The following is a 17,931-nucleotide window of genomic DNA, read 5'->3' as shown; positions in this document are numbered from 1 at the left end:
ACGAGAGAGAAGCGGTCGCAGATTTTAGAGCCACGCGCTGCAGCTGCTCTCCACCGACTGCATGACCCAATGCATGATGGGAAACGCGTGGCTGACACCGGATCAGAGAGCTGATTGGCTCTTAGATTTGACAACACTCAAATCCTAATTTTCGGTGTAATTGTAATATTTAACGCTCGATTGTTGGCTATTAGTCTCATGTTGTGCAACAAAGGTTTAACCTAAAAACATATCTGATAATAATAATAAAGCTTATTTATACAACACATATCAATACGAGCATTAAAGTGTTTCACAGACATAACGTAAGTTTCCACATAAATATATATTTACAAACACACATGAATAAATATGTTCGAGGTCTGTAAACTACAAGTAGCCTACAGATCGGATCTAACAGGAAGTAACTGTTTCTTTCACTTCCTGTTTGTTCTTCGAAGGCAGCTGAAAACTGTCTTGACCGCATTTTTTTGTCCCCGCCCTCTGCTGCAGCTGCTGCAGCCTGCTCTCGTGCAGCTCATCTGGAACGAGCCTAGTGAGGGTTTAGTTCTGTCCCACTGTCGACTCAAGATGGAATCAGAGGATATGAATTGATTTATTCATCAAATATTTCATTTTGTCGTTGAAGCTGTTTTAAAAACAAGTAAATAGATTATATGAAATTACCTCTCATCTTGTGAGGAAAGAGGCTAGAATACGTTGAAATCAGAGAGCATCAAATAAATACCCACAATTATACATAATATATAGTGTTGTTTTAATGGTAACGTGATATGTCGCAGCAAAGTGCTGTCCCATTCATATTTACAACATTTCAAGCCCTCACACTCTCACACTCAACCACTTACAGGTAGAGTTCAGGGTCTAAGGCAGGGGTCGGTAATTGGCGGACCGCGGTCCGGATCTGGACCCAGACGGACATATAATTGAGAATCATACATTTTGGCGGGCGCTAATGTTTTAACCTGCGCATCTTTTTTGGCCTTTACGGCACTCATTCAGCAGTTCAGGAAACACACTGACCAATTGCATGCATTAATTTAATCTCACGTGACGCTACTCAGCCAATCGAATGTTTATTCCAAAATGCATCGTGAGTCGAATGAAATCACGCAGACAGGCGAGAGACGGACACCATTGAGAGAGGCGGAGAGCATTGAGAGAGGCGGAGAACAGTGAGAGAGAGCAGTGGGAGAAGTAAGTCGGAGAAGCAAGTTAACATGGCGTGCTCTAAAAAGAGAAAAGTGGACCTCGAAAACTGAGCTTTTAATAAAGAATGGACGGACTTGTATTTGTTCATTCTTCCTGCTGGTGCTACAAAACCACTCTGTCTCATATGTTCAGAGACCGTGGCCATTAAGCGCCAATGTGAAACGCCACTATGAGACAAACACAAATCTTTCGACCGAGGCAGCTTTTTCCACTATGAACATTATTAAAAACAAATATCGTTCCAGGATATCCAATGAGCACCTTCATATGTGCATGAGATTAGCCCTGACACCATTCCAGCCCAGATTTAAAATCCTGGCAGGACAAGCTACAACTCACTTCTCTCACTAAACAAGAAAAAGAGATGGAGTGGGATGTAAGAGGGAAAGAAAGAGAAAAGGAGGTGTTAAAGCTGTTCAATTGTTAAGAGATTGTTTATTATAAAGTTGAGAGATCATTATGATGTTAACAAAAAGAGAAGAAAAAAAGTTAACTCCAGCCACACTCTTTAATTTTCATTCATTTTTCTAAAATCAAGCACTTTTTTTAATAAGATGTAAGTTTTTCAAAAGTTATTTTTTGTGTATTTTATTTTTAGATGGAGCCTTTATTTTACTTGAAATGAGAGAAGAACATTTATTTATGTATTTCTATGTATTATTTATAATCCATCCAGTTCAATTTGAAAACAGAATAATAATTGTTAAAATATAATTGATGTGTGTGATGTCTTTATTTAAATTTGACAGTTGTTGACTACACAGAGACGTTGTTACTACTACTAGGCTACTATATGGCACTAAATGGCGCAAGTTAGATATTATAATGTTCCGGACCTTTGCACGAGGAGATTTTCTCAATCTGGACCTTTTGGAATTTTAATTGAATACCCCTGGTCTAAGGCCTTAGGGGGGACGCTGGGACTGGACCGCGATGTCTCTGCTCTTCTACACACACGTTCACTCCATCGTATCAATGGCATTGTGCACACATCCGCACGAGTTCACACGCTCTGGGATCAGCTCTGCGTTCCCCAATCTCCACAGTATCACAGCAACACAGTCAACGTATATGTTGTCGCGTGCAGTGCTCACACGTGTTAAACAAAAGGCAGACGCTCAAACTTCAAACTGAGTCTAATCTGGATGACACCTACAGCGTCATATCACAAGTTAATCTACTGCAGTCAAGTGAGCCGGCATCCGAGGAAAGTCGGTCACGTCAGCCGGCGTTTGAAATGTAATTCTCGTCTATTAGTGGTACTACGGTACGGGTGCTTTGATAGCCCTAAAAGACCGAAAATAAACCTATATTTGATCAATCATTTGCTTAATTTGTTAAAAAACAACCTCATTTTGTACTTTATATGAAATCCAACAATAATAAAGTCTGAAGTTACACTACAGTACTGTCTTTAATTGAAAAAGGGTTCGAAAATTATATTACATTGTTGTTATATTGCTGTTCATGAGGTCTCCTACTATGTCCATGTCTAATTTCATGACATTTTACTGTACAATCTTTGAGATAATTGAAGGCAAATTGAGCTGAAATTACATTTTGATATTAATAATGTCCTCATATTTGAACTGTTAAATAAACAGTTCCTAAAGAGGTTATATTACAGTTTCAATAGATTCTTGTTCATGATCCCTCCGATTATGTCTATTAATGTAATTTTACTGTAATGTTTCGATTGTCTATATTGAAAATCTAGACATTAAGCTTAGTAAAAGCCTTGGTCTTTTGTATCATTTTGGACATATATAGCTCTACCTCCCTCCTTAGTGTAGTGGTGTTTAAAGGCATTGTTCTAAAACTAATGGATTTGGATTTGGATTCAGTTGGAACACATGCACATTAATTGCTTTCTAATTGTCAAGTTTCAAAGAAAAACTTTTAAAGATAAAAACACAACATGAAATGCAAAACATATCTCACCACCCTCTTCGCACAGACAGATATAGCAAGAGGGCATATTCAAGTCATATTCTTTATTTTGTGTTTACATCTTATCTCACTTTTGGTGATTCAATAAATAATAATATAGATACGAACAATACAAATAACAATAATCAGAATCAGAATAAAAATCGATATGATAAATGTGTTTAAACGTATTTTGCAACATATCCATGAATGCTGATTTGAAAGGGTGACATTTAAGCTTTTATACTATATTGATTACAAATAAGCTAAAAACATACAACCTGGTAAATGATTGACAGTCATAAAAAAAGCATATGGAAATGTATATAAAATAATGGACCGTTTTCCAAATATGTCTATGAATTATTTTTTTGTTTGCTTTTACATTATTGCTTCTGGGATCATTTAATGTAACATGTTGATTAAATGTTCCATTAAAAAAATAAAAAATAAATGTCGTCAATAAGGGTCTGCTCGATTTTTGACCCCAGCTCCGCCCGGGAGAGCGGTGCCACACGCTGCTGACCGTGAAGGAATAGCTCCAGCTCTCTCGCTGACGGTACCAATGAGCAAAACAAAACGCATTGTCGTGTCGCTTTTTGATTGCGTCATTAGCTTGCGGAAACGGCGCATCGGCGGATCTTTGCATGCTTGCTTGAGCGACAGTGGAAAGGTTTTGCTTTTTGCCGGACAACTGAGCGGGTTTTTTTGACGTGTATTCATCGCCATGTCGTCTCTTCTGAAGGTCGACCGGGACCTGAAGACCAGGGTGAGTGTGTGAGCCGACCGCCCGACTCCTCGGAGACACTCCGGGCCCTGGACCTGGTCCATCCACGGCCTGGACACGGAGCTGCTCAACTCCCACTCTACACGTTCCACCTGGTCTCTGTGACCACAATGACTGCGCGTGTACCGCGGAAGCCTCTTATGAGCCTCTCTGTCGCTGTAGATGGATGATTATATCAACGGCCACACATTTATTGTTACTTTATTTGTCATGCTGATTGTTGATATGTCCAACATCGATAGGTCGTGTCATATCTCGATAACAATATAATTCGCGATATAGCACGTTTTCTAGTAATTTGTTGAAATAATATCGTTGTGCTATATTAAATAAACACACCGTAAAGCCGTTTATTGTAAAGGGGGAACAAAATACTTTGTATTTTCTCATTTATTTAAGAACTTTACTGAAAAAAATGGATTTAACGGTTTCAAGTCAGATTTTATAATATATATATATACATTCCCAGCTATACACTGACTATGTTTGCACACATGTTTGTATTCCTAATAAGATAATCGTTTGTGGTATTGATGTAAGCAGAATTATTGTAATTAATTTGAGTTGGTATGCGCTCGCTATCAATTTAGACGTTGTAATAGTTTATCATGATAACTCAATATATGATTTAATCTCCACATATTCCCCTTTTTTAAAGACAATAAATAAATAAATAAATATTGAGTTATCGCCCAGCCCCATGTATTTATTACATGAATATAACCTAATGAAATGGACAGCATCGCTTTTCAGATTACTGTAACAAATTAGTAGTAGGCTACTATATATATATATATATATATATATATATATATATATTAGATATAACAGTTGAAGTTAGAATTAGGTAGAGATATTGTACTGGGCTGTCTGTAAATACAGAAACATCAGTGGCCGGCCTGGAGTAGGGTTGGATCTTCTCATCAGATGGAGATCAGATGGGCTCAAGTGAAGTAGCCAGTGTGGGAATCATTGAGGAATAGGTTTGTGTTCTAACTGCCCGTCCATCTGTTGACAGGTGGAAACGTTCAGGGAGCAGATCAGCAGCGAGGTCAGTAGATTTCCCCCTATGTGTGCACTCTCTCGCTCTCTGTCTTTTGTTTGCTCTCTCTGGTTCAACTCGTGCCTTCCGTTAGCGTTGTAAGCTAACGTTCCCTCCTCTTTGTAGGCCGAGCACCTGGTCGCCAGCTTCTTCCCCAGGAAGCTCCTGGAGTTGGATCAATTTCTCAAGGTAAGTGAGTTCTAATCGGTTTCAGGTTAAAGGAAACACTGCGGTGCAGAAGATCCAGTTGTTTTCATCTGAATTCTGCGCTGGGAAGTCAAACATTTTCTCTTCATCCGTGCCCTCCCGACCCCGACCGGGCTCCTTCTGGTGGGTAAAATGTCCCCCCGGGTCTTAATCTATAGACACTGGTCCCAGCGGTTGAAACGCAACGAGTTCCTCAAAAGATTCCCACTGCTGTGGTTGGAAAAGGGTCTTAACAAAGACCACTATATGGAGAGACGATCCCCACTGATGAGTGACATCATGGAGATCTTACAGAGCACTAGAACATCGGTTATAATCCCCAGGTCAAATATTTAGCATCTCTTTCCCCTCACTTCCTGTCATCTCTCTACCATCTCAGATAAAGGTCTAACAGTTCCCCTAATATACATGAAATGTGTTTATACGTTTGCATTCCTTTTTGTAATACTTTCTTTTCCGTGTGCTCTTTATGCAGGAGCCCATTCTCAACGTGGTCGACCTGAAAGAGATCCATTCAGAGGTCAAGTTCAAAGTCCCGGAGCCCGTTCTCTTCACCAACAGCCACGATGGCGTGGACCTGGTGAGTCTGCAGTCTATTCTAGCAGCTGTAGGCCAATCATAATGTGACTGTGACCCACCTGTTAGGGAGGGCCACATGACAAGATGCTATTTGGTTGCATTATGGAGCAGAGGTTCCCAAAACTGGTAGGATCATGTCTTCAGTGAAAACTGTCATTGAAGTCATTGGTTGATGACAGAGTTCTCACGATGAGATTTTGGTATCTTAAGGATTCTGGTTTCAGTTTGCTGTCCGTTTGCGGTCTGAGTAGTATTGACCAATCACGTCTGAGCGGTCTTTGGTTGCGTGAACAGTTCCTTTTTTTTTGTGGAGAGCAAAACAGGTGGAACTCATTGGCCGAAATGCATTCTGGGAACCCCCTAGCTATTGCGTGACCACAAATTAGCTTCAAATGAATGCTTGTGAACTGGCTACGTGTGAAACCCTCTGGTTGTAGATGTCGTCCTGCAACTCCAGCCGATGCGTCTCAAGTTGCTAATTGGACTGTGAACGGGTTGACCGGCGCACTGAAGGGAAAGTCTGGCCAGGATGTCCTCTGGTTGTACCGGAACACCGGGAATAGCGGTCGCCACCCCAGAGGCGAAACTGGTCGTTTGTCGGACAGATAGCTGATGGGTTCCCAGGTTGCTTCCTCGCGTTGTTGAATCAGAAATGGAGGGAAACACATTGTATGTTTGTGTATAAACAATAACGTTGCTCCTGTATTCACCTAGATGACGTTATGTTGAGTGTTGATGGAGCAGCTTCAATGTTAGCGTAGCCTAGCTCTGGTCAATCGGAAGTCCGTTCAGAAAGCGGACGTTTTAACAGTTCGTCTTGCGGACAGACCTGTCGAAGCACGAGTTCAGACTTTTTACATCTCGCCATCATTATTTAGTTCTTTTGGCATCCCGTTGATCCACTTATTAGCGTTAAATTGCAACGAAATCCAATGCGTGACCCAGACAGGACGGCGTGGACCCAATCTGTTGATGACGGAGAGAAGTGTTGGTGTCAGAGATGCTCTGAGCGATCTATTGGTAGTTACATAGAGGTTTATTCATTCGGGTATCTTTTCTGATCACCCATTTGTACACACTGCATTGTGGGTAACTTTGTGTTTGTTTTGGAGCTTGATCCATACCGGGTACTAGAAGTCCGGATGACAGCAGAGACTGGGATCATTCTTGTAATGTCAACTTTATGGAAGTTCAACAGATGTTTGCGAGAGTGCCTCTGTAACGGTAGGAATATGCCTAGATACATTTTAATGAATACTTTGAATGTAGCAGGTCAGTACGATGCAGAGCTGTTGAGCCCATTAATTGCATTACAGACAGAAGGTTTACGGTTCATGTGGACCTCCTGAGCACCTCCTGGCCCCGGAGCTCCAGCCTGCTGCGGCTGCTTCACAGGATGAGGGACGATTAGCAACCGGTTACAGCTGTGCCAGTTTAACCCTGGCGCCGTTCCCACACATCTCTGCCCTGCAGCTGAGCGCAGGCCACGCCCACTACCACAAAGAGTAACCGAACCCTGAAAAACAACAGAAAAATGCCCAAAAGCAGCTCTGGCACACGGGACAAGTCAAACACGCCAAATCGCGTCTATGCATAACCAGTGCAGCATTACAATCACGGCGCAAAGCTTTTTTTCTCTTTTTCTGTGGACTTGAAATTAAGCCTTCCTCCAGATCAGCCACTTGCATTCCAAGTAATATTCAAAAGGTTTAAAAAAAAAAAAAAAAAATCCCAATTGTGATGATGGTGCTGGATGAAAAGTCAGAGGATGACCACAGTCAGTAGGACTCATTGTATGGAGATCATGAGTGAACGTCCATAATGTCTATTTGCACTTCATTGCTTCTATCAATGAACTGCCATCATCTGTTTGTGCTGCAGAATACCAAGAAGAGGAAACTAGAAGACGGAGTCACCGATGAGAGCTGGCAAGGTAAAAAGATTGTTTGTTTGTTCACAGTTTTAGAATATAAATAAATTTTTACGTGAATAAATCATATTGCCCAACTCTGAGCAGTTTAACCACCCCGACTTGAAATGATGATTATGAAAGGACCGCCTTACCAGCGGGGAAATGCCTGCTGAGCGCGGTACACAGTCAGCAGAATGAAGGTAGTCAGCTGGCTTTGCATGTCCCGGACCATCCCACAGACTCTTGTGTTGATCTCAAATCATGAGCGTGAGAACTTGAAAACCAGTAGGACCGTCAAGTCTTTGATGTGAAGAGGAGTTTGTAACTGTGGACACTGTCTTTGGTTCCAGGGGCAACCAAAACCGTGGTGGTGCCAGAGGGGATGTTGAAATGCAACGCCAAGCTGGTGGACCTGATTGAACGAGTCAAACCAGAGATCAGGACATTGATTGAGAAGTGTAACACAGTAAGTGACACACACAGAAAAATGCCCATATCTGGTTGTGTAGACCCGTTTTTATTGAAGAATAGCTCCGCTAACGAAGCTCCGCTAAGCTTCCTGTCAAAATAAAAGCCTGGTGATGATCATTTCCCTGGTTTCCTATGTGAAAACATCCAATGAGATCTTTGTGCCATTTGTCATTTGCACTGAGAAACATCTGCACACCATCTTGTCTCTATTCTGTCAGGTAAAGATGTGGGTCCAGCTGCTCATCCCCAGAATAGAAGATGGAAATAACTTTGGAGTCTCCATACAGGTGAGTCCTCACTGACTGCGTCATCTGGAACAATATGTTTTACCATACCTGCAAACTTGTCGCTTTTCGGCGAAATTTGCCGTTTTGAAACACAACATATCATCCACGTGAATCGTGTAGATCCGTAGAGTTGGGGGGGGGGGGGGGGGTAAAATGTAACCTGATGAAAAGTAAAATGTAACGTGATGAAACATGCAACCCCGGTTCGGTTCACGCGGTCACTCCGAGAACACCGGCGGATCTGTTTGCCAGTTGTTGTTTTAACTCAAAGTAGAATGAGGTGATTTCGTGGTCGTAACTTTTATGACCACGAAACATGAGGCCCAGGTACTGATGAGATGATGAGGTCAAAGAGCTTAATGAAGAGGAGGCTGTTTGTGTAGCGCAGCTTGACGCAGGACTGAGCTGTAAGTGGAGCTGGGCCTGGATAACGGTGTTCACTGTGATGACCACAGCCAGTGTACTTCCAGTCCCAACAGTCCCAAGGGCCCTGAAGTAATGTGCCTTCAGTTCAACCCGAGACCAGTCAGACACATGGAGATGGTGTCTGGTGTCGGGTCACCACCTGTGTAGTCTGTTGCGTACTCTACTTGTAGTCTCTTAAATAAATCGTCCATTTTAATAGTCATAAGGTACAAATAAAAATCCTTAGTATTAGTAGGCAGTCTCTAAATCATCAGAGGCAATCTGATTGTAAACTGAAAATTATTATATTGATTATGTCCAATTAATAAAGGGTTTTTAACCAGAATGCCTCAGATGTTTTACAGCACTCCTATTTTTTTCCTCATTATCATTTTCCTTATTAAACGTTTGCTTAAATTATAACCAAAGTTTGACAGAGCACTTGATAGAAAACTCATTTGAAAAAGTTAGCACGTAACGTTAGCGTTATTAACTACGTATTTATATAGTAATTAAATACTTACTTAAATTGAAAAAAATCTCACATACTGTTTTAGCGTACTAAATAGCATCAAAGTGTTTCGTTCGGAGGCCGCCTTTGTCTCTGTTTTCACTTTAATAAGCACCAAATTACACTGGTTATTCCAGGAAACTTTAAAGAAATAATTCTGAAATTCGGCCACAAACGCAAGCAGTGGAAGTCCAGGTATTATATGCTGCGGATGATAGTCCGAATCTAAACTTGGCTTTCCTCTCTAGTATTTCCTCTCGTTCTTTAACTAACGGTTACAGTGAATGGAAGCTGTTTCTGCAGTCTCTGTGTTCGACACTGGGGGGCAGCACTGACACGCTCCACCGGCTGTTATCTGATAGACAACACAGGAGACTATTTTACACAACTAGAAAGGAAATTAGCTAAATTAAAGGGAAAGGTCATTATTCTTTGCTTTATCAAAAATAACATGGTTGAAACGGTCAAATGAAAACAATTTTAGGTTCAAATCTTCATCCAATGAAGAAGTATGTGTCCATGTGTAACAATAATCCAGTTTCACAGTGTCCATTTCCACCACGTCCGTTTGTCTCATGTGTCCTCTGTGTCTGTAGGAAGAGACGGTGGCAGAGCTGAGGACGGTGGAGTCCGAGGCAGCGTCTTACTTGGACCAGATCTCCAGATATTACATCACCAGAGCCAAGCTCGTCTCCAAAATTGTCAAGTACCCTCACGTGGTGGGTAGCGTGCGTACTCCAGCTCGTCTCTGAGGACAAACCCGGTTGGGTTGTATTTGTGATTGAAGTGTCTGTCTCTACTCTGCAGGAGGACTACAGGAGAACCATCACAGAGATTGATGAGAAGGAGTACATCAGTTTGAAAATCATCGTTTCAGAGCTCAGGAATCAATATGTGAGTTTGTCTTATTAAACCCTCGTCCACGCTAGTGACTTTGTGCGGGAAGAGCCTGATGTCTACATTATGGAGTCATCCATGTGAAATGACCGCGATCACCACGTTGAGCGTAACACTTCTGCTTGTTTGCTTTCAGGTGATTCTTCACGATATGATCCTGAAGAACATTGAGAAGATCAAGAAACCCAGAAACAGCAACGCTGAAGCTCTTTACTGACGACCTCTCCAAAAAACACACACACACACACACACACACACACACACACACACAATACCTGAGCTCAGTCAAACCGTACATGACCAATTATTTTCGCTTTTGTTTTGGAGCACCTGATGGTTTTTGGGGTTTTTACAACCTCAGTACAATTCATGACGTGTCAAATAAGAGGCTGCCTTTGGACGGATGGTGTGCTGATATTCAGTATTGAAAAGTTGAAATATAACTGTGCTCACAATTCAGTATGTGAAACCATAGTGAGCTGTAAACATGATACATGAAATGATGTAGAGGAAGCCATAAAAATGCATTTCAAAATCTCACACACACACACCCCTCCATCTTTGTTTTTAGTTTTTTTTTGTCCTTACTCTGCAGTCATCCAAATGCTTTCTGACAGTTTGGGCTTTCCGGTACTCTGGAATCTGATCTCGGACAATTTGTTTCCCATAATTATCCCGACCGCAAGCTGCTGTAGCAGCAAGCTGCTGTAGCAGCCCCCATGGCCGTCCTCCCGTCTGCTCCGCTGGGACCCGAAGCTCAGAGATTCCTGCTGGTTTCTCTTCCTGTCCGGATAATCTGTACCCCCCCCCCCCCCCCCCCCCCCGAATGCTGTTCCTCTCCCAGGATGTATCATCTGTTTTTAATTGGTTGTCTTATAAAGTGTTTTGGCCCCATGTTGCCTGACCCACCCAGGGAAGTTTTTCCTTTGTTCACTTCTCTCCCGGTTGGCTGTCAAAACTGTTAAGCGACCATCTACTCAGATAGGATGCCGACCGCTTTCCTCAGAAAGCAGCTGTAGTTCTGTAGCTTTAGTGTTGTAGTCATCCCGACACACAGATTTGACTGTACAGTTTATAAAGAGACATAATGGAGGATTCTTGCGTCTTTATTTCTCCCCCTGCCCGCTCAGCTTTCTTTCGTCTTGCTCTTGCGGTTTAGAATACAGCGACTGGAGTGTCTGGGTTCACTTAAACGTTTCAGTCCTCAGTTTTCACCAGATTTATTGTGATGTAAAAATGTTGTTTTGTATTGTGTTCACCTCATGAAGCGATACTGAAGCCAGGTGCTTTTGCAACTTGACTGTTCTATGGAAGATGGTATAGTGAAGTTAGGGACTGTCTTTAAAGTGCATGCAAATTGTACTGCATGTGAGTTATCACATGCAGTAAAAAAAGGTTTAACTGTTGAAATACCCTTGTGACTAAATCCACATTGGAAGAACTGCCAAACCTCTTAAGCAAATATTTAGTGAACACACAAGTTCAGTAAAAGTTAAATATGAACTGTTATCAACAAATATGAAATATTTGTTTAGGAAAGACACACAGGAAAAAAGCAGGTTTAGACTGAGAAGTATAAAAGTGAGAGCAAGTGTGTGTGTGTGTACGTTTGGGTCTATTTATGCGTGAACCGTTTGATGGGGGAGTGAGGGGGTCGATTGAGGTTAGGTAGTAATATGGGATGTATTTTAATCTACACTTAAATACTCAAATACATAGATATGAACCCGAGTATAAACACAAGGCTGTAAAGACTAGTCGGTATGATAACATTTAATGTCCCATTTAGCCATTTGTTAGTACCCACTAACTAAGACATGTTTTATGAAAAGTTGGGTAATCCGTTTTTAGGATTCCCTCACTGGGCACCAAGAATATCTGGACAAAATTCCGTAGCGTTCATTCAATATTTGTTGACATATTTCAGTATATAACAAAATGGTTAACTGACCAACTGACCAGCACCATTACCATCCCTATAGCTAAAATATGTTTAATGTCAAAGCTTTTCTAATATCGCTAAAATGACCACTTGTAGCTTTTTGCTTAAACATTCAGAAAATGGGAACAACTTGTTTCACATAATTGCTTGCCTGAATCCCAAAGATCTTGCTACCTATTGTATGAATTGTTGTCTCTTTAATGATACCCAATAATCTTCACAGCAATTGTATGCATGGGTACTTGTGTTACTACTGCTCTTATCAAAAGAAACACCTCTCAGGTTGTATAAGCAGTCTTTGAAAACAGTGGCCACACCCCTTTACACTATCTCCTTAAATAGCCACCATTTCCTCTCCCCAACTATAACTGTTGTACAGCTGCAGAGAAATGGTCTCTCAAACTATTTCCAATAACTTCAAATGCATTCTGGTTCTTGGAGTTGTTGCCTCGCTGATAGGTAACTGTGTCCTGCTATGGCTCAACACCAAACGCACTCCAAAGTGCCCTGCTCAACCGGTAAACCCAGTCCAACCCACGGTGCACAACGAGCGCAGCAACGTCTTCGCTGACCTCTCTGTGGAAGAGTTCCTACAGGTGCGTGACTACATGTCCAAGATCCCGGGGATGAACATCTCAACTGATCCATCTACACCTCCTTCAGTTGACTACCTCTATATGATCGATCTCTCCCTGCCAAATAAACTGGATGTTTTGAACTACCTGGATACCAACGGGCTTAAACCAGCAAGAGAGGCAACCGCGGTGGTTTTTCATGGCATGAATAACAACATAAAGGAATACGTAGTGGGCCCTCTCCCCAACCCGTCCTACATCCGCGATGTCACCATTGAGAGATACAAAAGGGAGATCCCGTTGACTGCACGTCCAGTACATTCTGGGGAAGCGGTTCTTATAGAAATGTTTCTGAAAGATGTACTTAAACCAGTCAATACGCTACTGAAGGACAGTTTTGGTTTAGAGGCTTCTGATTACACTGCTTACTACAATGGCATACCCGGAGGAGTCCAGTCAGGGGACAGAGAGACCTGGATTTCACTGTATCGAAACGAGGAGGGCTACTACATTCACCCTGTGGGCTTTGAGATGTTATTCAACCACCAAAGCACCAATCATTTGTCCTGGCGTGTGATGAAAGTGCTTTATAATGGTCAGTACTTTGACAGTATAATGGAACTGAAGCAGAAATACGAGGCAGGAACAGTGAAGAGAATCATCTACAAACCTGTGCCAAATTACGCCTCACTCAAACCCAAACACAAACCCACAGGGATTGGACCCCAGCAGTTTCATGTACAAGGCAAGCGATTCAGTGTGAAGAACAACCACATTGTATACCTTGACTGGAGCTTTGCCTTTGGTCTGAGTCCGCTCAGAGGCATGAGAGCTTTTGATGTTCGTTTCAGAGGCGAGAGGATCATCTATGAGTTAAGTGTTCAAGACGCCATGTCAGTCTACGGGTCCGTCACCCCAACTCTCATGCTCACCAAATTCCTTGACGGCAGTTTGGGCATTGGTAAATGTGCTTTTGAGTTGGTCAGGGGGGTTGACTGCCCTTATTCAGCCACTTACATAGACACTTTCCATTTCCTGGACACTGGCGTTCCACGCCAACTCAGAAACTCAATATGCGTCTTTGAGCACGACATGGGCCACCCTCTACGGAGGCACTTCTCAGAGACCGTCTTCAACAGTTACGGAGGACTAGCAAACACCGCCTTAGTGTTCAGGACAATCACAGCTATAGCGAACTATGACTACATATGGGATTTCATCTTCTACCAGAGTGGCTCAGTGGAGGCCAAGGTGCACGCCACCGGCTACATCGCCTCTTCCTTTGCATTGAAGGACAATTTTCCATTCGGTCATCAAGTGGCAGAAAATGTCACTGGAAATATCCATACTCATTTTATCAACTTCAAAGTGGATGTTGACGTTTTAGGTGGGTGTAAGCAGGAATCTCCAGGACCTTGAGCCTGTCCGAATATCATTTTTTTATGTAAATAAATACAAACTATAACTTAGCAAAATAGCAGAAATTAAAGTAAAAGTAATGTGTAGTGAATGATGTCCCCTCTCCAGGAGTGAAGAATGTATTCCAGACAAAAGACATGGAGTTTGTGAATGTTTCGCTGCCCTGGATGCCTGAACGCCATATCATGATCCCTAAGGTGGTGGAGAAACAGCTTCAAACTGAGCAGGTGAGAGTTGTACTTTGGTATTCAACATTGTAACAGTGACAGTTATAGCTGCATAGCTGCACACTCAGGTACAGTCTCAATGCAAATGTGACTTAAAACATATTGTATTTGTTTTTATCTGAAAAATGTCTTCATCAGTATAAAAGTATAAAAATCTGAATTTAAAGAACTGAATTGTTACACTTGCTCATCAAAATGTTTTAATACTTCTTAAGTGAAGGTGGCCAGAGGCTGAGATTTATCTGCTAAGCTGGTGGTTTTTAGAAACAACAGTGACTTGCATTGGAATATCCATGTTTGTTATGTTGTGTTGTTGAACATTGAGAAATATATCAACATATACTGAACATAAATAAAGGTCAGGATTAAAAAGTTGCCACATATCCACAAATACTGGTATATGGTAAAACAATATACAAGCCTTTATTGAAGATACAGATTCAGCAATCAGTAGCTGATATATCTATAGGAAGCCAGCTATGACAACAGATGACAGCACTCTACAACAGTATAGTTTTAGAAGGGACAAGGACTGTGGTGCGTACTAAACAAAGGGGAAATGTGAAAAATATGAATAATATAATAAAAGTTTTGGAGAGAAATAAACGGTTGACAAAGGTTTTAAAACCATGTCAGTGGGCAGTAGCATGAAAGACCTGTCAAGTAGTACATGAGAAGCGGGTTAAATGTTGCAATGAATGATCCACACTACAATCTGATAATAAAGAAGATGCTAAAATGATCACACTAAACCCTCAGTGTTCAGACGCTCAGTGTAACCGTAGCAAAACATGCGTTTCCAAACGAAAACGGAGTAATGTGGATGTACTCTGAGAGTACATCCACATTACTCCGTTTTCAGTTAGTCAGATGCTCTTTTTGAAAGCTTGCCAAATAAAGAAACGATCAAGTCACGAATAAAGGACATTCCCATGTCAGCTAGAAGTCAGCAGGTGTTCTCACACATGTGCTCAGCCCCACCCGCATTCGGTTAACAACGGAGCACTCTGAGGCATGTTTGCATCTCAAAGTAACTAACTACAAGCCCCAGATCACAGAGCTCAGTCAAGCAAAGCAGGGCCAGGGATCACACTGACTGTCTGGTAGGCATCTGATCATTTGATGTTGTCTCAGCCTACACTTAGTTTTAGTTTAAATGTGTAGCTGTTTGTTCATGTCTTTGAAATGTTGATGTGGCTATTTTGTTAAGAATACAGATATACTGTTATTGTTTTGAGATGTGCTCTATGGATAGAATAAAATTCCAGGTATATTGGAAATGTTTTTGTATTTTGTGTCATAATTTAACCTTGCGTTATTGTTGATAATGGCACACTAGATGAGAAGAAAATTTCAAACTGGCACTCCATGTCACAAAGGTTGCCGACCCCTGGTATAAACCAAAGATCATAAGTATGTCTGTGGTAATTAAATAATTTTAATTAGATCAGGTGACTTTTGTTACGTAATGCTAATTCTGTCCCAGCTGCAGTGGGCAGTACCTGCTCTCACTTTCTCACCTCCATCCCCATCTCGCCTTCTTTCCCCCCCCCTCTCAGATAAGTAAGCTGTAATCTTGGCGTTGTTGTGAATGTGTGTCTCACGTTTGGCTTCACACAGGAGGCCGCTCTGCGGTATGACACCAAGACTCCTCGCTACCTCCACATTGCCAGCAACAAGACCAACCGCTGGGGTCAACAGCGCTCCTACAGGCTGCAGGTGTTCAGCTTCGCCGGGGACCACCTCCCAGAGAGCGAGCCCCAGGAGAGGGCCATGTCCTGGGCCAGGTGAGAAGCCAGACCTGAGGCCACAGCAGCTTCAAAATATATCTCAGACTGGAGTTGATTCATCCTCCCTTCATGCACTCCACCGTTTGTCTTCTGTGTCTCCTCATCATCCTCTCGTTTCTTCCCTCTCCCTGGAATATCACTTAACTTTACTTCCCCAGGTATAAAGTCGCCATCACTAAACACAAAGACTTGGAGCAGAGCTGCGGCAGTCTGTACAATCAGCATGGCATGTGGACTCCAGCTGTTGACTTTAGCAAGTACATTGAAGATAATGAAAGCATTGATAACCAGGTATGTGTCTGGGGCTGGGTAAAAATATATCAATTTCATGAAGTTTTACGTATCATGTACTCCCCTCACTCCTCCTTATCTCTTCATTGCCCCCAGGACCTGGTTGCCTGGGTGACCGCCGGCTTCCTCCACATCCCTCACTCCGAGGACATCCCAAACACGGTGACCGTGGGCAACGGGGGCGGGGTCCTGTTGCGACCCCACAACTACTTTGACGAGGACCCGTCCATCCACTCTGCTGATGGGGTGTACATTGCCCCGGGCAGCGAGGACAGTTGTGACAACAACAGGATGGCCTGCCTTGCTCAAGAGACCTGCAGCCCCGTCCTTGAACCCTTCACCTACCACGGCTTCGATTGAGTCATGAGACAGACGGATTCAACACATTTTTGTTTGTCTCTTTATAAATTAATTTTGTTGATAGAACAATAATTTAATTTTGCCCAAAAACATTTATTATTATATTTCATTACAGATGAATATGGTGATGGTGATGATGATGATGATGATGATGATGATGATGATTATGATTATGAATATATTTGTGTGGCTCTAGATGATGATGTGAGTCTGACAATTTGTCCAACACCTTGGTGCTTGGTTTCACACGGAATGCAAACAGCAGTCACCTGGGTGAAAGTCCTGTGTTTGTTTGACACATCCTTATGCCCCACTACCTTCACCTGATACCCTTTTTTTTTCATTGCTTCTCCCCTCAAACAGCCTGAGTTTGCCAGTGCAAATAGGTACGGTGTTGTGCTCAGCTGGGCTAGTATTGTTTTCATCACGTGGTCCTTGCTTTAAGACCACGAGCACCAGAGTCTGCTTCCGGACTGAGATCTTCTTCTCTGCTTAACCTCTTCTACTCTGACGCCTGCATTCTCAGCCGACAGTATTGTCTTTCTTATTTGACTGTACAGTTTATAAAGACATAATGGAGGATTCTTGCGTCTTTATTTCTCCCCCTGCCCGCTCGGCTTTGTTTCGTCTTGCACTTGTGGCATCTTTGCATCACAATGACATGTGAATACACTATTGCATCCCAAGAAAAAGAAGAAAAAAAACACTTGAGGTCCAGACACACATTGAACCTGGGACACTCCGGCTCCATTCTAGCCTCTGTGCTGCTTCGCACTGACAGACGGCAGTGTGCTACAGTGTGCATGAAGGGCCTCCATGTAGTCGTCTCTTGTGACCAAGCAGGCTTGAACTGGAACTAGAAACCAGATTTATTGTGATGTAACAATGTTGTTTTGTATTGTGTTCACCTCATGAAGCGATACTGAAGTCTGGTGCTTTTGCAACTTGACCGTTCTATGGAAGATGGCATAGTGAAGTTAGGGTCTGTCTTTAAAGTGCATGCAAATTGTACTGCATGTGAGTTATCACATGCAGTAAAAAAAGGTTTAACTGTTGAAATACCCTTGTGACTAAATCCACATTGGAAG

The 17,931-nt window shown here is 42.2% G+C and overlaps 2 protein-coding genes across 2 annotated transcripts; both read left to right on the top strand.

Annotated features, from left to right (window-relative positions):
• Positions 1–3,757: 3,757 nt before the first annotated feature.
• Positions 3,758–11,332, top strand: psme3 (proteasome activator subunit 3). The gene is made up of 10 exons (XM_068731567.1): positions 3,758–3,910; positions 4,947–4,979; positions 5,097–5,159; positions 5,653–5,757; positions 7,638–7,689; positions 8,019–8,134; positions 8,358–8,426; positions 9,939–10,061; positions 10,150–10,236; positions 10,376–11,332. Exons 1-10 carry the CDS (start codon positions 3,869–3,871, stop codon positions 10,454–10,456), a joined length of 771 nt encoding a protein of 256 aa, XP_068587668.1. The 5' UTR covers positions 3,758–3,868; the 3' UTR covers positions 10,457–11,332.
• A 1,237-nt stretch (positions 11,333–12,569) lies between these two features.
• LOC137888230 (primary amine oxidase, liver isozyme-like) lies at positions 12,570–17,040 on the top strand. Its single transcript, XM_068731580.1, has 5 exons — positions 12,570–14,143; positions 14,284–14,402; positions 16,023–16,189; positions 16,351–16,483; positions 16,580–17,040. Exons 1-5 carry the CDS (start codon positions 12,571–12,573, stop codon positions 16,841–16,843), a joined length of 2,256 nt encoding a protein of 751 aa, XP_068587681.1. The 5' UTR covers position 12,570; the 3' UTR covers positions 16,844–17,040.
• Positions 17,041–17,931: the final 891 nt, after the last annotated feature.

Source organism: Cebidichthys violaceus, unplaced genomic scaffold, assembly GCF_023349555.1.
Source record: "Cebidichthys violaceus isolate CVI_PGR_0920_01 unplaced genomic scaffold, fCebVio1.0.p SCAF_52, whole genome shotgun sequence".
Classification (NCBI taxonomy): domain Eukaryota; kingdom Metazoa; phylum Chordata; class Actinopteri; order Perciformes; family Stichaeidae; genus Cebidichthys; species Cebidichthys violaceus.
This window is presented reverse-complemented; position numbering and strand designations above follow the sequence as displayed.